Below are 24098 nucleotides of genomic sequence, written 5' to 3'. Positions count from 1 at the left end.
GTGGTAAGTAACCTGTGTTCAAATCTGGTGCTGTCTGTAAGGAGTTTGTACATTCTCCTTGTGGATGCATAGGTTTCCTCTGGGCACTCCAGTTTCCTCGCACCCTTCAAAACATACAGGAGTTGTAGATTAATTGGTGCATTTTTGGGGACATGGACTTGAAAGACCTGTGACCATGATGTACATATAAATTTATTCACCGCGCAGGCAGCCTTCGTTGGTTTATGTTCTCAATCTAGACACATCATAGATGGCAGATGAGGCTTCAATTTCATTTCTTGTCTGAGGCGGCACAGGTCTTCTGACACTACATCACCTTCTGAAATCCAGGGCATCATGGCTAGGCAAGTGCTATTAGAGTGCCAATGACTCCAGTTCGAATCCAGCACTATAAGGAGCTTGTATGTTCTCCCTGTGTCTATGTGGGTTTCCTCACGCCCTCTGGTTCCCTCCCTCATAGTAGCTTAATTGGTCACATTGATTTATTTGGATGGCCCAGGCTCATGAGCCGGAAGGGCCTGTTCCTGTGCTGTATCTCTAAATTCTCACTTCCCTGAAGCATCAGCAATCATGTTCATGTTCATGCATCTGGAGTGGGATTGTGAGGACTTCAGTCTTGGAGGTAACCATATTACCTTTTAGCCATGGCAAACACCTTGGATTAGGGCGGCACAGTTGATGTTGCGGTTAGCACAACACTGTTAGTGGCAGAAACCCAGGTTTGAATCTGGCGCTGTCTGTGAGGAGTCTGTATGTTCTCCCCGTGTCTGCATGGATTTCCTCCCACCATTCAAAATGTACCAGGGGTGCAGGTCAATTGGGTATAATTGGGAAGCACTGAAAGGGTATGTTACCGTGTTGTATTCTACATATAAAATTTAAATTTATATATTTAAAAATTAATTAATATGTGATAGTTATTTTCACATACACTCTTGGTGAAATTATGGAAGAGTTTCCTTTTCTAACTGTTGAACTACTTTAATATTAACCAAACAGAATGGCACAGTCATACCTAAGCAATGAATAATCAATGTGCAACCCTTTCTGCGAGAGTCAGCACTTCTACTGAGGTCAATCACCACAAACCTTAAGCAAGAGGCAGGCAATGTCCTGGTTAGCCATTAACCATTGAATTTTGTCTGACCTCTTTGAGGTTGCAGAACACTAAGCTGTGGTATCCAGAGCCCTATTTTGGAATATTATCTAAATGGAGAGATTGCAAATTATTACATACAGGTTGAAATTAAAGGGTTGTTACAAGCCCAGAGGACCCCAAAACCCAGTCACAATAGATATTCAGCAAGACAACTTGTTACTTAAGCAAAAGTTGCTTTTAATTATCTTTAAACATGAAGATAGAATTATACTTTAACTATTGACTTGATTAACCTAACTTAACCCCCTTCTAATTCTAATAGCTCATGTATGTAATGTGTGTGTAAGTTCAGAAAAGTTCTTTGGTTCACAGTCCAATCTTACTTCTCATTCCTCCAAGTTCACTGGTTGCAGGCAATTCTTATACTGTGCACAGAATTTAACGTTTATAAAGTTCACCAGGCTTTGGTGCTTGAAAGGTAAAGGGTTACCACTCAGGAAGGTTCTTGTCGGTTTTCAGAGAGAGATTTGTTGACGCCCACAACTGATTCCTTTTTAATCAGCCACTTTAGTTGCCAAAGAAACTTTCCTACTCAGGGTTCTCCAGATGATAACCTCTTTCTTTCAGGACACAACAGAGTTCCTTCTTTTTTCTCTTATTTCAAGTGAAACATTAGGCAGCCAGTCCCCTCTTCTTGTATGAACCTCAAGGGCTTTGACCAGGCTGAACTAAGCACTCACAACCTGTCTTCTAAATGGGGTTTTCCACAAGCTTTCCAGCTTGTCCTCTTCCAGTCCCAGCTGCTGCTGCTGAATGTAACAATGTAGAACTGATCTGTCTGTCTCTCTCTCTCTCTCTCTCTCTCTCTCTCTCTCTCTCTCTCTCACTCTCTCTCTCTCTCTCTCTCTCTCTCTCTCACTCTCTCTCTCTCTCTCTCTCTCACTCTCTCTCACTCTCTCACTCTCTCTCTCTCTCTCTCTCTCTCTCACTCTCTCAGAAAAAACCTGTTTGACTCTCTTGACTTGCAAAAACACATGACCCTCTTAGAACAGCAAGTTCCACTCCAGACAGCCTGCTGCTCCGATGAGCTCTTTCACCTGTTGCCTTTTTGTAAACAACAAACCATTAGTAAAGTCTCTTGGGCACTCTCCAAAGCTTTTGCAAAGACTCTTGGCTCTGACATGTCTAGCATGAGCAGAGCTCCAGTATTTTAATTAAGATCTGTTTTAAAATGTTTGTATGTGACCTACACTAAAAATCCTGCCCCAATTTATCTCCCAAAAACATATCTATAGTCTGTCACAGGGTATTGGTGAAGCCAATTCTGGAATATCATGCAATGCTTGGATCCCAAGGATACATAGGAGTTGAAAGGAAATTCACCATTAATTCCTGCTGAATTAGAGGGTTCTCTTCGCCAAAGAGGCTTGACAGGTCGTAGAAATACAGAACCTGCAGATACTGGAAACAATGAGAAGCTGGAGGGAATTAGCAGGTAAAGGCAGGAGATAGCAGGTAAGGCAGTGTGCTTGGATAAAAAGGTCATTTTCAGGTTGAGATGTTTTAATGAGATGAAAGTAAGAAGGGATGATATTAAGTATGACAAGACTATAAGACAGGAGCAAAAATGGGCTATTCAGCCCATCAAGTCTGCCCTGCCATTTAATCATTAGCTGATCCATTTTCCCACTCACCCCCACTACCTGCCCTTCTCCCCATAACCTTTGATGCTCAGGCTAATCAAGAATCTATCAATCTCCATCTTCAATGCATCCAATGACCCGGCCTCTACAACCTCACGTGGCAGCAAATCCTATCGATTTACTACCCTCTGTTCTGAGTGGATGCCCTTCAATCCTGAAGTTATGCCCTCTTGTCCTAGACTCTCTCACCATGGAAAACAGTGTTTTGACATCTACTCTTCCTCTGCCTTTCAACATTCAGGATATTTCAATGAGATCCCCCTCATTCTCCTAAATTCCAACGAATATAGGTCGAGCTGTCAAACACTCCTCATATGATAACCCTTTCATTCCCAGAATCATCCTAGTGAATCTCCTTTGAACTCTCTCCAATATCAGCACATCTTTTCTTAAATGAAGTGCCTAGAACTGCTCCAAGTAAGGTCTTACCAGTGCCTTATCAATGTGGGAGGTGGGGGGGGGGGGGGGGGGGAGAGGGGAGGGTTGTGGATTATTGCAGACTACTTGTGTGTCCACAGTTCCTTACCATTTTAATTCCCCTTACCATTTGCACACAGACATGTTGGTCCTCAGCTTCATCCATTGCTAGGCCCAGCTTGAGTAACAGTATATCATATTCAACAAACATTGAGAAGCTGGAGGAACCCAGCAGGTCAAGCAGAATCCAAGGGTAGAAAATATCAAAGATTTGTGCTAGGTCTCGAAATCAAGATTAAAGTAGGAAGGGGTAGCATCAATTATATCAAGGGGGAAATAAAAAAGGGGAAAGAAGGTGGAGAGGAGTTAGGAGCTGAAAGTGTAATGGACAATAGATGGGAGAGGTGGAGATATAGAGAGAGGGAGAGACCGGGGGGGGGGGGGGGTATAAGGAGATAGGCACCAACTCATCTAAATATTAGAAAAATGGATCCAGTTTGTTATTGTTTGCTCAAGATTCCAGCATCCGCCATTTTTGTGTTTGTTTCTTAACAAATCATATTCCTCCTGGACAGCCTTAAATTCAATGGCGTGAACATAGGTTTTCCAATTTTAGGTAACCCCCCCTTCCCAACTCTGTCCAGTTCTGCTGTTTCCATCTCTTCGTTACCTACACCCATCCTCCTTTTCCATCTAACCCGTTCCCTCCTCAGTAGTCTCTCCCTCGACCTGTCTACAGCTCTCCTTCTCTGTCCAATGTCCTATCACTTCTTAACCTATTCCAAGCTATTACCCCATCTTCTTTTAAGCCTTTGACATCAGCCCTTCTTACTTTAGCTTGATAGAGGGTCCCAACCTGAACTGAGCTGGTGACTGACCGTTTCTATGCATGGATGTAGCCTGATCTCCTGAGTCCCTCTAGCATCTCGTCTCGTCAGTTTGGATCTGTATTCCTTGGGGTTTAGAAGAATGAGGGAACAAACACATTCCAACATATTAGATCATAATGGGGGTTGACAAGCTTAATGTTGAGATTCTTCCTTCTCTGACGCTAATGAATCTCAAGAGTTCTTTGCCCACAAGGCATGGTTAGCGTAGCGGTTAGCGCACCGCTGTTTCAGAAACCAGGGTTCAAATCCAGCACTTCTGTAAGGAGTTTGTACATTCTCTCTGAGTCTGCATGGGTTTCCTCCGGGTGCTCTGGTTACCTCCCACTTTTCAAAAAGGTGCAGAAGTTTGTATTGTGGCGGCCCGTGCCTCGAACCGACACAGGAAATAGCCGTCGAACATGATGACTGGCAAATCACCGTTTCCATAGGCCTTCAGCAGAGCAGCGAAACTGGCCAATCACCGCCAGTGGATCGCAGGGGGTCCAATCTTGGTGATATCTTCAGATGCAGAAAACTCAGTGTCGAATACACTCTACTGGAGTGTGTGTCTTTCTTCTCCTGTGGATTTGAGCTACAGCCTTAGGGCTACAACCGAGAGCTATAACCTAGCCTTAGTGGCCTCGCTACAGTAGGTCAAATGGGCGGCATGGGCTCCTAGGGCCAAAAGGACCTGTTACTGCGCTGTATGTCTCATTTTTTTATTTTAAAAAAGTAAAAATGGTGGAAAGGCAGGATCATCAAATATATTTAAGGGGGAGATGGATGATTATTTGGAAAAAAAATCAAGGAATTAAGGGTAACTGACACAAAAGAGGAGTTTAGGCCAGCATATATCAGAAATAATCATATTAAATGACTAGGCAGGCTTAAAAGACCTGGCAGCCAACTCTTAACCCTATTTCCTTGTGTTTTTGAAGAAATGTGTCTTGAGAATGAAATCTGCAACTGTGTGATTTCTTTGAAACGAGATGACCCGTTAATACATGGACTAAACAGAGTGAGATTTCGATTCAGTGCCAAGGAGGTCAAAAACTATGGGAGAATGGCTTTGTTGTAGAGACAGAACAGACACATACATAAATTAATGTACACACACGTGGCCAGGTCTATCAATTTACAGAGAGAACACCATGACTGCATACACTCACACCTACTCATAGGCACATGCTCCTCCAAACCCACCCTCAACCAACCCACCACTCTACTCCCCTCCTTCTAGCTCTATTTCATTTACTTCACCCCTCTTTAGCTCTCCTTCCCCAAATCATCCTGGACTGCAAGAGGCTGCCTGAGAGACAAAGTAAAGGCAAGTTTTCATCTCAGACATAATCTAAAGAGCACCAAGGTCAAACCACAACTTCAAGGCCAGACCATACTGGTGTGTTTAGATATGTTCGAGAAGGTAGCAAAGAGTAAGACAATGACACACATTCACACTCACAACCACCCTGTCTGACTTACGCACATGTACACACTCACAACTGCCCTGTCTGACTTACGCACATGTACATACTCCCAACTGCCCTGTCTGACATGCACATGTACACACTCACAACCACCCTGTCTGACTTACGCACATGTACACACTCACAACCGCCCTGTCTGACTTACACATATGGAAAATATACCCATGTACTATTCATTATGTATTCATTAATCCATTACTATGTAACAATTTACTATGTACTTCAACTACACTGTTTATGGGAAATATTAATGTAATTAAGTAACAGACACAGTATGGAGAAAAGTTGGCTGATTATAGTACGTGTAGAATTTGCTGACTCCAAAGCCTGCTAACTTTAAAATACAAAGAGGGAAAATATTTTCATCTCCAAGGTTACACAAAATCTGGGAGTAACAGGAGATCAGATAGGAGAAGTTGGACAGGACGAGGTTGGGGGAACTATAGTGGCAAATGAATTATTCTGAAACAGGCTGGTCACAAGAAGATAAATTTAGCACAAGGCGAAGTGATGAGAATACCATGACTAAGAAATTAACCCAGGATGAACTAATTGGTACTAAACATCAATCAAAGTCAAACATTGATTGAAAATCTGTTTAAAAAATGGGCAGTGTCTCATGGCAAGAGGCATTCCAGAGTCCAGGCTTTGATTTGTCTCAGCTTTTGTTTGCAAATAAAGGCTTAAATTTTTCTGAAGAATTCTCCGCATTTCTTGACTCATTTTTGGACATCATAAAATCCATAATCCACACACTCACAGCCATCCTGACTTACACACATGTACACACTCACAACCACCCACCCTGCCTGAATTGCACACCCATGCACACTCACAACCATCTGCCTCACTTGCACACACTTGAACTGCAGGAGGACCAATATCCTGGCAGGCAGGTTTGCTAGAGCTGTTAGGAAGGGTTTAAACTAGTTTGGCGAGGGGTGGGAATCGGAATGAGAGTGCAGAGATTAGGGTGGAAGAACACCAAATTTGAAGGGAGAGAGGAACCAGAATGTTAAAGTTAATTGAGGGGGGTGGGGGGGAGATGGTAAAAGTAGATGGTAATCAAAGGAGTGGATGTGGGGGACATTCTCTCAAGTGTATATATTTCAATGCAAGGAGCATTGTACAAAAGATGGATGAGCTTAGTGCATGGATTGACACATGGAAATATGATATTGTTGCCATCAGTGAAATTTGGTGGCAGGAGGGGTATGATTGGCAGCTAAATATTCCAGGATTCCGTTGTTTTAGGTGCGATAGAACACAGGGTCCTCTACCGGCATCACCTACGACTCCTAGAACGCTTCCACCAGCGTTGTCTCCGCTCCATCCTCGACATTCATTGGAGCGCTTTCATCCCTAACGTCGAAGTACTCGAGATGGCAGAGGTCGACAGCATCAAGTCCACGCTGCTGAAGATCCAGCTGCGCTGGGTGGGTCACGTCTCCAGAATGGAGGACCATCGCCTTCCCAAGATCGTGTTATATGGCGAGCTCTCCACTGGCCACCATGACAGAGGTGCACCAAAGAAAAGGTACAAGGACTGCCTAAAGAAATCTCTTGGTGCCTGCCACATTGACCACCGCCAGTGGGCTGATATCGCCTCAAACCATGCATCTTGGCGCCTCACAGTTCGGCGGGCAGCAACCTCCTTTGAAGAAGACCGTAGAGCCCACCTCACTGACAAAAGACAAAGGAGGAAAAACCCAACACCTAACCCCAACCAACCAATTTTCCCCTGCAACCGCTGCAACCGTGTCTGCCTGTCCCGCATCGGACTTGTCAGCCACAAACGAGCCTGCAGCTGACGTGGACATTTACCCTCTCCATAAATCTTCGTCCGCGAAGCCAAGCCAAAGAAGAAAGAAGAACACAGGGGATAAAATGTGGCGGAGTCACATTGGTTGTTAAGGAAAACCTTACTGCGGTGCTATGGCAGGATAGATTGGAGGGCTCATCTAGTGAGGTTATTTGGAAGGAAAGGGAGAGTATTATAGACCACCTTGTTGTGTACGCACTCACACAATTAGAGATAAGATGCTTTCTCATCCTTTACTTCTATTAGACTAACATGGCTACTGACACACACGGTTATATATGTGGAAGGGTGACATCATGATGTGGGTGTCATGATGTCCAGCAGAGGGCGGGCTTATACCCATTACTTCCCCCCACCCCCCCTCCCCGTGCAGTAAATGCTGACTGGGCCCCTTCAAACTAATAAGATTACATGAGGCCCAAGACTGCAAGTGAGAATTAAAATACATCTCAAGAGTAATTATCATTATAAAAGGAAAAGTATTTAATAATAATCAGGGCTCATAGTCCTTAAAGCATTCAGGTGGTCTTCTTTCTCTTTTGGACCACCTCGGCATGGTTTGCTCGGGACCCGTAGACAGTCAGGTCAGCGGTCAAGTCAATGGCCACTGCCCGCCTTCACTGACCTTCAGTGGTGACTGCCCATCTTCGCTGCCCTCCTAGCTGCGTGTTTCAGTTACTGGACTCCTCAGCTCCGCGACCATCTCTGTGCGCCCCCCCCTCACTCGGCCTGAGGGTTGGGATGGTCAGGGCAGGCTACAGCAGGTCTGGTTCATGGATCTTAGTGTCAATCAATGCTTGTAATTTGTCAATGTGTTGCTTCCACAATCTGTCCTCAACTAGAACAGAGTCTGAGCAGAGGCTCAATTTTTGAAAATTTAATTCTACTATCCAGTTTATATTGTCTATAAACTTGTACCAGAATTCTCTCGAGCACTTCCAATGTTCTAAGTGAGGTTTGTGGCGATGCTGTTTTTAGCAATCGGGGACCCAGATCTGGATGAACTGTGGACAGCCTGGTCTGCAGGTTGTGCCCAAACATTAGTTCTGCTGGGGTGCATTTTGTGGTAGAATGCGGCGTGTTTCTATATTTCAATAGTAAATCTGCAATTTTGTGGGTCCAGGAGGCATTTAGAAGTTTCCTGGTTTTCATTGGTTTTTTGAATGTTTGTACAAAACCTTCTGCCTCCCCATTAGTACTTGGGTGATAGGGTGCGGACAAAATACATCTGATATTGTTGTCACGCATAAATTTTTTAAAAATGTTCTGATGTAACTTGAGGCCCATTGTCCGTAACTAATTCATGAGGCAATCTGTATGTGGCAAAGAGAGCTCATAGACAGTCAATCATGGGATCTGCTTTGGTGTTTTTCAGCTGTGAAATTAATGGCCATTTGGAGTGTGTGTCCACAGTTATTAGGAAAGTCTCACCCATGAATGGTCTAGGAAGTCTACATGAATCTGATGCCAGGGTTTGGATAGCCATTTCTGTGGGTTAGCTTCAGTTTGCGGCATTTTTGGCTGCATTGACTGACATGTTCTGCATTCTCCTACTGTTGTTTCAATGTCTCTGTCTGGAGGGCCAACAGACAGCATCCGGGCCAGTGTCTTCAATCGTACCATTCCTGGATGGTGGTGGTGATGTTCTGATAACATGGTAGTTTGCTATTTGGCTGGAATAATTGTACGGGTACCCCATAGTAAACATCCTTCTTCAACTGATAGTCGACATGGCGGCATATGTGGTAAGATTTTAGATCTTATGGGATGACTTCAGATTCGGACCACCCATTAAGGGTGAAGTAGAGGATCTTACTTAGTGTTGTCTCTTTTCAGGTTTCCTTTGTGAACATCTGGGCTGTAATGGACAGTTGAAGTTCTTGGTTGATGGCAGCTGCCTCTACTGTCCATTTAATAATTTCTTCTCGTTGTTCTATCTCGGGTAGCGGCATGTGTGATAAGGCATCTGCATGGCTGTTGAGTGTTCCTGGTTTATGTTTTATATAATAGTTATACGCTGCTAGTAGCATGGCTCATCTTTGAATTCTGGCTGCAGCTAATACTGTTATACCTTTGTGTGCCCCCAGGATTAAACTAGGAGTCTTGTTTGTGATCAGGGTGAATTTTCTACCGTAAAGATATTGGTGGAATTTTTTTACACCAAAAATGATTGCCAATCCTTCTTTTTCTAGTTGGGTGTAATTACGTTCGCTTGTGGTTAATGTTCGTGAAGAAAACACTACTGGTTGCTCACCTTTTTCTGTGATTTGGGATAATACCACTCCTAGTCCCACTGGTGAAGCATGCACGGCTAGTGTCACTTCTTTACTAGGGCCGTATTGGATCAGCACCTTATTTGTTGACGTTAGTATTTCCTTTAGTTGATCGACTGTGTTTTTAGTTTCTGCGTTCCAATACCATGTTGATTTTTCCTGAGTAATTGGTTCAGTGGGCTGTATAGTGTAGAAATATTAGGGATATGTTTTCGGTAGTGATTAACAAGACCTAGGAAGGACTGTAATTCCGATTTGTTGGTTGGGTATGGGGCCTTGTGAACAGTTTCTGTTCCTGCTGGATTCATTCGGACCCCCTCGTTGTTGATTGTAAACCCACGATATGTTACTGAGGGGCACATGAAGACACAGTCTGGTTAAAACCTTTTCAAGGTTTTGTAAGTGTTCACTGTCGCTTCGACCCGTGATGATGACATCATCCAGGTAACGCCCAACAGAGAGTCCATGTAGTAATTTGTCCGTTGTTGCTTGAAAAAAAATTGCAGGTGAATGGTCCCAGATGGGTATTGATTGTCACATATTCCCTTGATTTTTCTTGTCCAATTCTATCTGTTGACATGTTTGTGACAAATCTAGTTTTGTGAATTTTTGCCCACCGCTTGGAACAATTCTTCTGCCTTGGGCATGGGGTGTTCGGGTATTTTGAGTGATGAACTGATGGTGATTTTGTAATCACCGCAAATGCATATTTCACTGTTTGCTTTTCGTACGGGTACGATGGGCACTGCCCAATCCCTGTATTGCACACATGTCAAACTCTGGCCCGCAGGCCAAATTCGGCCCGCGATATAATTATATTTGGCCCGCAAGATCATTTCAAAAATGTATTAGAGGTGGCCTGCCCTGCAGCGAGAGCCGATGCTGTTTTTTGGTAATGTCACCCCCACCATCCTCCCCCTTCATTGCACATTCTTCCCCATTGTAACATGAGAAATTGTAACACGAGAAGTCTGTCGATGTCATCAGCCGGCAAGCCAGTTGGAAGGCTCCCAACACAACCAGTCACTTCTCCCACCTGTCGAGCAGTGCGGCGGATGGGCGAGCGCCTGTGATTTCCTGTCGGCGTGACGGACATAGCAGGCTGTGCACGGCCCCCGGGCAGCGCGAGCCCCGCGCGACTGGCTCCGGACGGCCCTTCCACAGCGCAAGTGCACTTCTCCCGGTCGCCACGGCCTTCAGCGCTTGCACCCGCGCGGACCCCAGGGAGGGCTGGTTCGGCCCTGCACGTGAAGAGAGAGATGATGGCTGTCCGCAAAGGCTGATCGGCAGCGCGCTGGGCCTGAGTGGGTGGGTAAGCAGGGGTGGGCAGAGGGTGTAGGTGAGGAGTAATGGGCAGGGGAAGTTATGGTGGTGCGAGGGGCAGTTAGAGGGAGGGATGAGTAGAACGAGGGGTGGATAGGGAAGAGGTAAAAGGGGAGGGGCAGCGGGAGTAGGGGAGGGGTGATTAGAGGGTGAGAGACGGGTAGAGGGAGGAACAGGTTGAGGGAAGAGGCAGTAGAGGGGTGTGTATAGGATGGGGTGGGTAGAGGCAGAGCGAGTGGAGTGAGGGGTGAATAGAGGTTGGGTAAAGGACTGGTCAGGTAGAGGGATGGTGGGTCGAGGGTGAATAGAGGCCTAGAGCCTGAGGAGTGAGCAGAAAATGCTGAGTCCTGATGCAGGCCAAAATGGACACAGCCTGTGAATGCTGACTACATCTCCACAGGGACCAAATAGGTTTCCCTCAGGTCAAGCAAACGGTGAACTTGAGCTACCTACTCCTGACCTGTAACATTATCCTCCTAAAGTTATATCCTAAAGTTTAACATTACATATGTTGAAAGAAGAGAAAACATGCAGATGTTGTTGAAAATTTTCAATAAATATTTAGTTCGGCCCTCGACTTAGTCCAAGTTTTTAATTTTGGCCCTCCGTGAATTTGAGTTTGACACCCCTGCTGTATTGTATTGCTTCTAAAATGCCTTCTTGTTTTAGTCTGTTTAATTCAAGCTTCATTTTCCTTTTCATACCAAATGGGACCGTTCTGGCTTTGAAGAATTTTGGTTCTGCATTATCTTTTAATTGCAGTTTGGCTTGAACACCTTTGATTTTCCCCAATTCTTGTTGGAAAACTATTGCGTGGTTGTTGAGGATTTGGTCGCATTCTGGCTGGGGGAGGTGTCTGTGAGGTTTACATTAGTATTGAACTGATTTCCACCCAGTCTAGGGGAATGTGTTGTAGCCAGTTTCTTCCGAAGAGTGCTGGTCCCTGCGTATCTACAATGTAGAGAGAGAGTGTTTTTGGTTGCTGTTCTTTGTATTGTTGGACCGTACTTTTTCAAAACACTTTGATTCTGTCTCCTGTAACAGATCTAAGAGTTATTTCAGTTGTTTTTACTGGGAGGCATGGTAGCAAGCGTTCCTTTTCATGTAACAGCATTAGGCACACTTCTGCCCCTGTGTCTAACTCCATCTTCAGGGGGATGTCCATTTATTTTTAGCTGTATAAAGATTGCTGTGTTTCCTCTATTTATTCCTCGATGTGTAATATCTCAGGAGCTGAAGTTTCAGGAGCTTGAAGGTCAGTCGTTTGGCTGTTATCATCATCTTTGCTAGGATGCCTCTCTCTCTCTGCAATTGTTTTGACTTTAGCTGCCTGTTTATTTGCTGGCCACCTGCGCTTTGGAAATGAACATTTAACTGTGATATGTCCTTATGTTTTGCTATGGTTGAATTTAGAATTTTTGAAGGAACAGTTTTCTGGTCAGTGGTTTTATTTTCCACAGTGGAAGCATTGTTGGCTCAAAATGACAGGGCTCTGCCAGTTTGCACAACGAAGCCAGGTATTCACTTACTGTTTCTCCTGGACCTTGTCTCCTTTCATAGAATTGTTGCCTTTCTGCCATAACTGGTGGTTTGGGCTTAAATGGTTCTTTAGAGCTATGCATAATTCATTGAATGTCTTCATCCCTGGATCCTCCAAAGACAGCAAGATCTTAAGGAGGTCAAATGTTTTGCTGCCCATTATACTGAGGAAGAGGGTACATTTGCACTTTACTGGACCTTCCACAATATTGTGGGCTACACGGTAGTAGTTAAACCTTTCTACATAGTTATCCCAACTTTCTTCTACTTCGTTGAATTCCCCGAACTTTCCCTCTGCCATCTTGGCGTGCTTTCACCTTGATCTTTTGGCAGAAATTTGTTGGGTTTGTTAGGTAGCCGTTTACCTTTCTTCTGTTGTCTTCCTTCTCATGGTTGGTGCATGGAGCATGCGTAGGTTCGAATCCCATCCTCATCACCACTGTTATGTATACACTCACACAATTAAGACTCAGTGACGTGATGCTTTCTCATCCTTTACTTCTATTAGACTAACATGATGACTGATACTTGGGGTTTTATATGGAAGGGTGACATCATGACGTGGGCATCATGATGTCCAGCAGAGGGCGGGCTTATACCCAATACACCTAATGGGCTGAGGGAATTAGAGAAGCAAATTTGTAAGGAGATAGCATAGTAAACACAAGGTGGTGATTGTAGATTTTAATTTCCCACACAATGACACAGACGTCCATAGTATAAAAGGGGTGGATGGGCTAGAGTTTGTCAAATAAGTTCAGGAAAGTTTTCTAAATCAAATCATGAAGAACCGACTAGACAGGGGGCTGTATTGGATCTCCTGAGCTAGGTCAGGTGACAGAGGTTTGTGTTGGGGAAAACATTGGGTCTAGTGATCATAATACTATTAGTTTTAGGTTAATAATGGAGAAGGATAAGGCTGGGCCTAAGGATGTGATTCTTGATTGGAATAAGGCTAATTTTGAGGAGTTGTGATAGGATTTAGAAGGTGTGGATTGGGATAATATATTTTCAGGGAAGGAAGGGGAAATTTTGAGATTACAGAGTCGGTTAGTCCCTGTTAAGATTAAAGGAAAGGTTAGAAAATATAGGGAGCCTTGGTTTTCAAAGGATATTGGGAATGTGGTTTGGAGGAAGAGGGATGTGGACAACAGGGTAGAGACAGCAGGGAAAAGATGAGGTGCTTGAGGAATACAAGGAGTAAAAAAATTCTTAAGAAAGAAATTAGAAAGGTTAAAATGAGATACAAGGCTGCTTTGGCAGGCAAGGTAACAATAAATCCAAAGGGTTTCTACAGGGACATTAAAAGTAAAAGAATAGTGAGGGATAAAATTGGGCTCCCGGAGGATCAGAGGGGTAGGTTATGTGAAAAGTCAGAAGAGATGGAGGAAATTTTAAATGATTTTATTCTTCAGTATTCACTAAGGAAAGGAATATTGAGCCAGGTGAAGTAAGGAAATCTGGAAGTGAGGTCATGGATAATATACAGATTAATGAGGAGATAGTATTGGCCATTTTAAAGGGAATAAAGGTGGATAAATCTCCGGGTCCTGACAAGTTATTCCCTAGGACCCTGAGGGAGGTTAGTGGACAAATAGTGGGGGCATTGACAGAAATATTTAAAATGTCACTGGCCACAGGGGAGGCGCCAGTGGATTGGAGTGTGGCTCATGTTGTTCTGCTGTTAAAAAAAAGGCTCCAAAGGTAACCCTGGTAACTATAGGCCTGTGAGACAGACGTTGTAGGTGGGTAAATTAATGGAAAATGTTCTTAGAGAGTGTATATACAATTGTTTGGAAAGACAGGGATTGATTAGGAGTGGTCAACATGGTTTCGTACATGGTAGATCACGTTTAACAAATCTTACAGATTTTTTCAAGGTGGTTTCATAAGGTTGACAAAGGGGAGGTTGTGGATATTGTCTGTATGCACTTTAGTAAGGCTTTTGACAAGGTTCCACATAAGAGGTTAGTTAGGAAGGTTCAAGCATTAGATTTTAATTTTGAAGTAGTGAAAAGGATTCAGCGTTGAAGTAGTGAAAAGGATTCAACAATGTTTGGATGGGAGATGCCAGAGAGTGGTGGTAGAAAATTTTTCATCAACTTGGCTGCCGGGGACTAGTGGAGTGTATTAGGGATCAGTACTAGGTCCATTGTTGTCTATCACATATATTAATGATCTAGAAAAGATGATAGGATGGTAAATTGTATTAGCAACTATGCAGATGATATGAAGATTGGTGGTGTTGTGGACTGTGAAGAAGATTATCAAAGCTTGCAGTGAGGTGTAGAACAGTTAGAAAAGTGGGCTGAAAGATGGCAGATGGAGTTTAATACTGATAAATGTGAGGTGCCACATTTTGGTGGGACAAAACAGCAAAGGTTAGACACGTTAAATGGTCGACAATTGAGGAGTGCAGTAGAATAAAGGGATTTAGGAATTTTGGTATAGAATTCTCTGAAAGTTGAGTCACATGTGGATAGGGTGGTGAAGAAAGCATTTGTGTTGGCCTTCATAAATCAGGGTATTTAATACAGGAGTTGGGATGTCATGTTGAAGTTGTATAAGGCATTGGAAAGCCCATCAAATTATAGGAAGGATATAAACAGAATAGAGAGAGTTTTTCCAAAAATGTTGCCGGGATTTCAGGGTTTGAGATACAGGGAAAGGTTGAGCAGGCTGGGACTTTATTCCCTGGAGCATAGAAAATTGAGGAGTGATTTGATAGAGGTATTCAAAATTATGAGGGGGACAGAAATAGTCAATGTGGACAGGCTTTTTCCATTGAGAGTGGGGAAGATTCAAACAAGAGGACATGGATTGAGATTGAAGGATGAGAAGTTTCGGGGAAACTTGAGGGGGAATTTCTTCACTCAGAGGGTAGTGGGGGTGTAGATGCAGGTTTGATTTTAATACTTAAGTAAAAGTTGGATTGGTATATGGACGAGAGAGGTATGAAGGGTCATTGGCCAGGTGCGAGTCAATGGGACTAGGTGGGAGAAGGTGTTCGGCATGAAGTAGAAGGGCCGAACTGCCCTGTTTCTGTGCTGTAATTGTTACACACTCGCACCCACCCTGCCTTTCTTGCACAGGCATACACACTCGCAACCTTCTTCCCTGAATTGCACACACTCGCAACTCTTGCTGACTTTCAGGCACATCAACACTCATAATGACTTGTGCACACCTCCACGTTCACTTACAATGGTCCCTCAAATCACTAATAATGAAACACCAAAAAATACATCAGTAGGGCAAAGTCATTCACAAATGCAGGCCCTCCCATCTGTAGGCACACACACCCAACTGCGTTCTTAGACTCAGACGCACCCAGACACTTTACACTGGCAAACGTTCAGAGACTCATGGTGAGAGGTTGGCTCAGCGTTAGATGCTCGCTGCAACCAGACCACCGTACGTGGAGAGATGTCCCTGCCACTCCACTACCTCGCTACCTCTCCCTCAGAGGGAAATGCTCTGCTTCTTTCCTCGACATCTAACCGAGAGCTGGCCAAGGACAGTCACTGACTGTACCTCGCCTACCATCCCTGCACGGGGAGGGAGAACGGAAAGTGGGTGGGAAAGAGAGCAGAGAGCAGGTGGGAAAGAACCGAAAGCAGCGGCATGTACCTGATGGGTGCACCTTCTCTCCGATGCTCCAGATCAAGTCGATGTCCATAGCTTTTATTTCAAGTGGGTGAACCTTCCAAAGGGTCGGTCAATCATTAATGAGGTTATCTTGGCTCCATTAACCCCTTCGTCCTGATTTTGTTTAAAGGAATACTTGCGATGATGTGAACTCTTTATTGCCAGTATTTCCTGGCTGGGTGGGTGGATAGTTTGTGAGACGGCCCTCTCCTGTCCCGTCTGTGGCAGAGTCTGCAAGCCCCATGTTGGCCCTATTCCCCTGGTTTAGAACGTGAAATGGAAGCACACACTCCCAGATCTTGAAAGGCTGCCTGAGAAATAAAGATGGGAGGTCAAGTTCCCAATTTATTTAATTATAATGTTCATTGCCAAATGCACCTGCACTAAAATTGTTACAGTTGAATAGGTACTTTGCAAAAAAAACCAATACAATCTTCTGTTTTAAAATAGAGGGTGCCATTGGAAGCTGGTACAATATGGACAATCAAATTACTCTTAGATAGGAACGGATGTAAGAACATAAGGATTATGGGTGTGAGGTAGGGAAAAATTAGATTGTTGTGGAGTAGATTTACATAGGTCAGTACAACATGGTGGGCTGAAGGGCCTGTACTGTGCTGTAATGTTTTATGCTCACTGCAGTATACTTAATAGAATTAAAAAGAGATAATAACAAAGAATAGATGGGTAATAAATATTGACAGTTACCCTAGTGCAAAAAAGGTGAGTTAACAATAGTGCAGGCAATTTTATTTTTTTTTAAATTTAGGCATACAGCAAAGTAACAGGTCCTTCCAGTCCATGAGCCCGCGCCACCAAATACCCCAGTTAACCTATAACCCGGGTACATTTTGAAAGGTGGAAAGAATCTGGACCACCTGGAGGAGACCCACGCAGACACAGGGAGAAGGTGCAAACTCCTTACACACAGCGCCGGATTCAAACCTGGGTCACTGTAGTAGCATTGGGCCAACCACCGTGCCAGATCTTTTAGGGTGTCCAAGAAGGTCCAAGAGTCTGAGAGCTGGTGGAAAGAAATGATTCGTGATGCTGTAGCTTCTGGTCTTCAGGCTTCTGCACCTCCCGCCCAAAGGTAGAAGTGAGAAGAGGTCATGACCAGGGTGATTCACCCAATGGGTGTTCTCGAGGTTCTCAGGAGTGGGGATGGTAGGAGCTGTTCCATTTCTTCAAGCCAGCTTTGATTGCACATTTCCCTCCATCCTCCTGGTAACCCCTTCCCTTCACAGAACTTGGAATGGAACATCTGTTCAGGGAATCCGGTGTCAGGCCTGCAATTGAAGTGTGAGTGTAACTGGTGCCACAATACTGGGGATGATGACTTTGGTGACACCTTGTTGCACTAGTCCCTCCCAAATTCACTGGAAAACATGCAAAGAACTAACCTTTTTCTCCTACCAACCCTACTGTGATGGGTTATATTATATATATGAATACGTCTTTAAAAGAGATAGATTGTGGGGGTTTAGAGAGTAGGTCAATTAACAAACAGACATTAACACTTCACAAAAGAGATCGCATATAAAATGCAAGAGCTTTGCACTCGCTGGACATTCAGGCACCTGTGCTAATGAATTTCTAAAGCAGGTGCAAATGGAAGAGACCGGCCTCAAGAGGCCGATGAGATTGGGTCTGGAGCCTTGAGAGTGAAGCAGAGAGAGAGAGGGGAAGACATGATTCTTTGGAGAGAGAGAACTCAGTTCTACAGTGGCTTTTGAGACTGGAGCATGGCAAGCTGTTGAAAACCCATCTTGAAGATGGGCTGTGGTCCTTACAAATGGAAATAGCTGGGTAGAGTGTTTCACCTGAAATAAGGGAAATAAGAGGAACTCTGTGGTGACCTGGAGGAAGAGGTTATCATTTGGCGCAAGTTTCTTCGGCAAGACACTGAAGTGACTGATGGAAGTAAATCAGTTTGTGTGTGTCCAACGAGCAACAAATCTCTCTCTGAAAACTACAAGAACCTTCCTGAATGGTAACCATTTACCTTTAAGCACCAGAGCCTGGTGAAAATTCATAAATGTTAAATTCTGTGCAGAGTATAAGAATTGCCTGATACCGATGAACTTGGAGGAGTGAGATTGGACAGTGAATCAAAGAACTTTCCTGAACATATACACATTACATACATGTGCGCTTAGAATTAGAAGGGGGTTAAGTTAGCTTAAGTTGTTAATAGCAATAAGTTAAAGATTGATCCTGTTTTTATGTTTAAAGAAAATGAAAAGCAATTTTTGTTGAAGTAACCATTTGTCTTGGTGAATTTCTATTGCTGCTGGGTTTTGGGGTCCTCTGGATCCATAACACTACAATCAGAGACGGATGAGTCTCAGGTTATCAAGTACTCAGAATAGGATTAGGTTGGAAAGATGGACTGAAAATATGTTCGATTTGCATGTGTCAGTGGCAATGTAATAACTACAACATCATTATCGTCATCTTAGAATTTTACAGCATCAAAATAGGCCCTTTGGCCCATCTTGTCCATGTCAACCAAGTTGCCTATCTAAGCTAGTCACACTTTTCTCTGCTTGGCCTGTATCTCTCCTACCTGTCCAAACGTCTTTTAAATATTTTACCTGCCTCTACCACTTCTCAATAATGGTGTGTGGGTGTTCCCAGGTGTTTGCCAGTGCTTGATTGCCAGGATATGGTAGAGATGGGTACAATTAGAGTGGATAAAAGACTTGGACAGGTACATGCAGAGGAAAGGTTTACAGGGATATGGCCTAACTCCAGGCAAATGGATCTACTTCATAAAGACAACTTGATTGGAATGGGAGAGTTGAGCTAAAGGGCCTGCTTCTCTGCTGTATGACTTACTGTAATACTTGGTCATTTGGATCACAGATATGACAAGGCCTGACAATCAATAATCTAGTGAGGATTTGGTAATCAAGAAAATCACCTTAAAAATGACCTATCATGTAATATTTATTAGATATAACTTATTTTTCTGATTCTCTATCATGTTTTAAGTCTATTTCAAGCAGACAAAACTATGAAGTGCAACATGTCATTGAAAATTCATTTTCTGCATTCGCACTTGAACTTCTCCCCTGCTAATCTTAGTGCAGTCAATGACGAACATGGTGAAAGATTTCACCTGGACATTGTGACCATGGAAATATGGTATTCGGGCAACAGGAATCCATCAATGCTGGCCGACTATTGTTCGACACTGACAAGAGAGGCATCAGACGCTGAGTACAATAAAAAATCGGCAGAAAGTATTTTTAGGTCAGTTAAACTAACACAATACATCAGCATCACGAAGTGATTAAATTCAATAAAAGTTAATTTAATGTTTCTCCTATGTCATACGTGATACAAAAGATCTGAAGTTATCTTTGTGTTCAGCTTGAAGTTGTCTATCATAAACCCAAATTTTTTTCATGAAGTAAACCTTTTGAAAAAATTTGTTGTCCAGTGTAATCATCAAGCTATAAGAATCAAAACTAAAATTCAACATTACACCCACACTCAATTTTATTTTTAAAAAAAGGAACATTGCAGAATTAAAGGAATTGTTTTTTTAATATTTCATGGCAGCTTATGTTGAGTTAATTATCATAATATTTAAGAAGTATTAGATTAGCATTAAACATTGATTTCAATGTGAGTAAAATGAAAATAATGGCTGCTTGAGAATCTATTCATTGTACATATACCAAACACCATTTTCCCATTTTTTATGGCGTTCACTGCTGTATTTCTTAAAGTAGCTTGTCAAGTGGGCATCCAATCTCCAGCAATGTGGTAATTATTGATGTACGTTTTATCCTGCGTATGAATTGGGTGGAACTCCCTTCACTCCAAGTCCGGTAATCTGAAACAGAAAACGATACAGACGCTATTAATTCTTATGTCTCTTTGAGGCAACTGATTCTACCTCATGACATGTGCAGTTCAGTGGACATTATCAATTGTTACAGTGAACCTATGACTACTTGAAAACAAATGCAAATACGGCTACAAATTTCACCGTACTTTATTGTTACTTTGTAAAGCATGAGAACTCTGATACAGCAAGAAGCACTGTCATCTGCTGTTCGTCTCACCACAAGGGAGTCTGCTGCATGGCTCACAAGTTGTATATTTATACGGGCAAACTTCCAACTTTCCAGAACATTCAAATAGACTTTCACAATCCTTTTTCTGTATAACTACATTTCTTAGGATTCATTTCACTGGGTCATGTCCTTCACCCAATGGTTAAAAGACACAAGAGCAACTTGTCCGTGAACTACTCTTTGCAGACGATGCCACTTTAGTTGCCCATTCAGAGCCAGCTCTCCAGCGCATGATGTCCTGTTTTGCGGAAACTGCCAAAATGTTTGGCCTGGAAGACAGCCTGAAGAAAACTGAGGTCCTCCATCAGCCAGCTCCCCATTATGACATCTCCATCGGGCACACAAAACTCAAAACGGTCAACTAGTTTACCTTCCTCGGCTGCACCATTTCATCTGATGCAAAGATCGACAAAGAGATAGACAACAGACTCGCCAAGGCAAATAGTGCCTTTGGAAGACTACACAAAAGAGTCTGGAAAAACAACCACCTGAAGAAACACACAAAGATCAGCGTGTACAGAACTGTTGTCATACCCACACTCCTGTTCGGCTCCAAATCATGGGTCCTCTACCAGCATCACCTAGGGCTCCTAGAACGCTTCCACCAGCGTTGTCTCCGCTCCATCCTCAACATTCATTGGAATGACTTCATCCCTAACATCGAAGTACTCGAGCTGGCAGAGTCTGCAAGCAACGAATCCATGCTACTGAAGACCCAACTGCGCTGGGTGGGTCACGTCTCCAGAATGGAAGACCATCGCCTTCCCAAGATCGTGTTCTATGGCGAGCTCTCCACTGGTCACCGAGACAGAGGTGCACCAAAGAAGAGGTACAAGGACTGCTTCAAGAAATCTCTTGGTGTCTGCCATATTGACCACCGCCAGTCGGCTGATCTCGCCTCCCACCGTGCATTTTTGCACCTCACAGTTCGGCGGGCAGCAACCTCCTTTGAAGAAGACCGCAGAGCCCACCTCACTCACTGACAAAAGATAAAGGAGGAAAAACCCAACACCCAACCCCAACCAACCAATTTTCCCTTGCAACCGCTGCAACCGTCCCTGCCTGTCCCGCATCGGACTTGTCAGTCACCAACGAGCCTGCAGCAGACGTGGACATACCCCTCCATAAATCTTCATCCGCGAAGCCAAGCCAAAGAGAGAAGAGAGAATTGTCTTTTATTGTCTTTGCCAAATAAGGAGTTGTTCTTCACAGTCAGCTTTAGCCTTGCTGAATCATCAACAAACACAATGAAATCTGCCCTTCTCTACTTTTGTCAATACTTTAAAACTCACAATACAGAAAAGTGCCGGAGAAACTCAGCAGCTCATGCAGCATCCATGAGAAGTAAGGGATTATCAATGTTTAAGGCCTGGGCCCTTTTACCAAAGTTTCAGACCTGCACTTGACCCTAGCATCTACAGACTTTCTTGTTGAACTCCATTTTGTTCTGTGGACATCACGGCCATCCATGAACTGAACGATTATCCTTTATGTCCCTTGGATCATGATCTTTCCATGCAATCAATTATTGCTGTGCCTGATTCCCACACGCCATCAACCGTCGAGCAATAATCAGGAATTTCCTAAAGAGATCAGTGCATAACCCAGCAACAATTTCAATGGATAATGCAATATTAAGTCATTTAAACATTTTTTCTTTGGATAAATAATCTTCAACGGAGAGGAAGACCATGATTATCCACCCAAAAAGCCTACATCAGGTTACGCCCATCACAGGATGTAAACCTTCAATGGTTTCTTTCCATGGACTGGAGGGGAAAGTCAAATCATTGTTGGTTACATAATACAGTAAGAACCCGAGTATCCAGCACCTATGGGGATTGGTACATGTCAGATACTATAAGTGAATTTTCCAGTTGCTTGAGATAGTGTGGGGCGTGATTGGCAAACTGACCACTGGAAGGGGAATTTTAAACCCTAATTTTTTTTACCCATTTATTTTCCCCAAATTTTTTGACTGAGTCTTGATGTTGCTCAAGACTGCCAGTTGCTTCACAGGGGTTTTACTGTATTGCAAAACTGTGAGGGTGAACCTATCATCATAAACTATTCCAATCCCCCAGGTCACAATCCCTTCTTGCTGCTTCCTTCGATGAGAAGGTGTAAAAGCCTGAAGTCCAGCACCTCTAGATTCAAGAACAGTTTGTTACTTCAAACAGCTATCAGTTTCTTGCACTTCCCCACACTACCCTAACCATAAACAACTCCAGGACCAACAAAAGATGTATCTGCACTATTGAAGCATTACTTTTATCTGCAACTGTAAATATCTATTCATCTATCCTTTTATTATTTTTTCTGCCTCATTAATACATTTATACTACTGTAGCAACTGCTACGGCAGCGCTAACAAGTAAAGAGATGCCCACACAGTGTGAGGGTAAACCAAAGAACGACTTTATTGATTTGAATTCGCCACTGGTCCGCCCACTTCTGGTGATGTACCTGCCGGCTTCTGGAAGAGACGCTATCGCGTCGCGGTGTTACTCTCCAGCCGGCGGGCCACCATGCAGAAATGGAGGGCTCCTCAGCCCACACGTGGCACTAGGTGCAGGCTCCTTCTTGGCGGTGAAGGGGAGTCTACGCCATCTTGGACTGGCCGTGTGTTGCGGCAATTCAACCGGTTTATTCGCGTGGTCGCTCTCCCCACTACACTATTTTTGGTGTTTCCTACATACATGAGTGTTGGCAGCCTAAGAATTGAAGTGCATCTATACATTGTGTGTGCAGCAGTAAGTCTCAAACATCATATCTCACCAGAAACATTAACTCTGTTTCTCCCCGCACAGATGCTGCTTGATCAGCCATGTAGTTCCAGCATTTTGTTTTCATTTCAGATTTCCACCATCTGCCGCTTTGTTGTAATACAAATTATGTAATTTAGATTCTTGTCTTTTCATTTTTTAATAATTTGCCGACTATCCCAATAAGATTATATATTTTAATTAATTAGATTTTATTTTTTGTATGTTCCTGATATCTACATGAATCCTACATTGGCAGAAGGGAATTTAAATTAAAGTGGGTAAAATCTTGAATTAAAAAAAAAATCACAGTACAAGCCCTTTGGCCCACCATGTTGTGCCAAATGATAGAAACCTACTCAACAAACTAAACCTTCCCTCAAACCCATAATCTCCTATTTTTCTTGTATTTATGTTCCTAGGAGTCACCACTGGCAATACATTCCAAATGCCCACTACACTCTGTGTGAAAAATTTACCCCTGACGTCTCTCTTGAACTTTCCTCCCCTCGTCTTGTACAGATGGCATTTGGTGTTGCTATTCTTGCCCCAGAGAAAAACGGTGTTGGCTGTCCACCTTATCTATGCTTCTTATAATCTATTGTTACCTCTCACCCTTCTTCGCTCCAAAGAGAAAAGCTCTAGCTCTATTATTTTTTGCTCATTAATGCTCATTGGTTCACTAATATCAGATCCCATCTGTGCATGTGCAGCCAATTCATCTGTTTGATTTGCAGCACGGGTGCCATTTTGAGTGCCGACCAAAGGTCAAAAAAAGTCAGTAAATAATGTTTCAGACGATCCAACCAACAAATGAAGGCTGAGCGTGAACCCCAGGGAGGCTCTCCCTTGAAGGAGGTGAGCAAAAAGCGATCCAGGGCAGCCGGTGGGAGGTTCCTGGGCCCTGAGGTGGGGAGAAGCAAGGCAAAAAGGCATTGAGATGACAGAGCTCTGACAGCGCGACCGAAGCACCGAAGAACCAGCTGGCCGGCCGGGAAGCGGTCAACCCACTGAGAAGCAGTAATGCTGACCTACCTCCATTGGGGGTTGGGTCAGGGAAAG

The 24098-nt window shown here is 43.6% G+C and overlaps 2 protein-coding genes across 9 annotated transcripts in view; both read right to left on the bottom strand.

Annotated features, from left to right (window-relative positions):
- LOC138739597 (regucalcin-like) overlaps positions 1-16237 on the bottom strand; it is a 39654-nt gene extending 23417 nt beyond the window's left edge. Inside the window, exon 1 of one of the 4 annotated variants that reach the window (XM_069891949.1) lies at positions 16163-16237. Coding sequence is in view for 2 of the 4 variants with exons in the window: in XM_069891946.1 (XP_069748047.1) it covers positions 3347-3385 (39 nt within the window). In the remaining 2 variants the exon portion in view is untranslated. Of the gene's footprint in view, positions 1-1089; positions 1170-3346; positions 3401-4097; positions 4172-16162 lie in introns of those variants that run through there. The other 3 variants (XM_069891950.1, XM_069891946.1, XM_069891948.1) reach the window with 3 other exon arrangements.
- Positions 16238-19478: 3241 nt separating this feature from the next.
- Positions 19479-24098, bottom strand: part of rgn (regucalcin) — a 78611-nt gene continuing 73991 nt past the window's right edge. For all 5 annotated transcript variants that reach the window (XM_069891943.1, XM_069891942.1, XM_069891941.1 and 2 more), the window contains one exon: positions 19479-20027. In XM_069891943.1, the coding sequence (XP_069748044.1) occupies positions 19977-20027 (51 nt within the window). In that variant the 3' untranslated portion in view covers positions 19479-19976. The remainder of the gene's footprint in view (positions 20028-24098) is intronic.

Source organism: Narcine bancroftii, chromosome 7 (genome assembly GCF_036971445.1).
Source record: "Narcine bancroftii isolate sNarBan1 chromosome 7, sNarBan1.hap1, whole genome shotgun sequence".
NCBI lineage: Eukaryota > Metazoa > Chordata > Chondrichthyes > Torpediniformes > Narcinidae > Narcine > Narcine bancroftii.
This window is presented reverse-complemented; position numbering and strand designations above follow the sequence as displayed.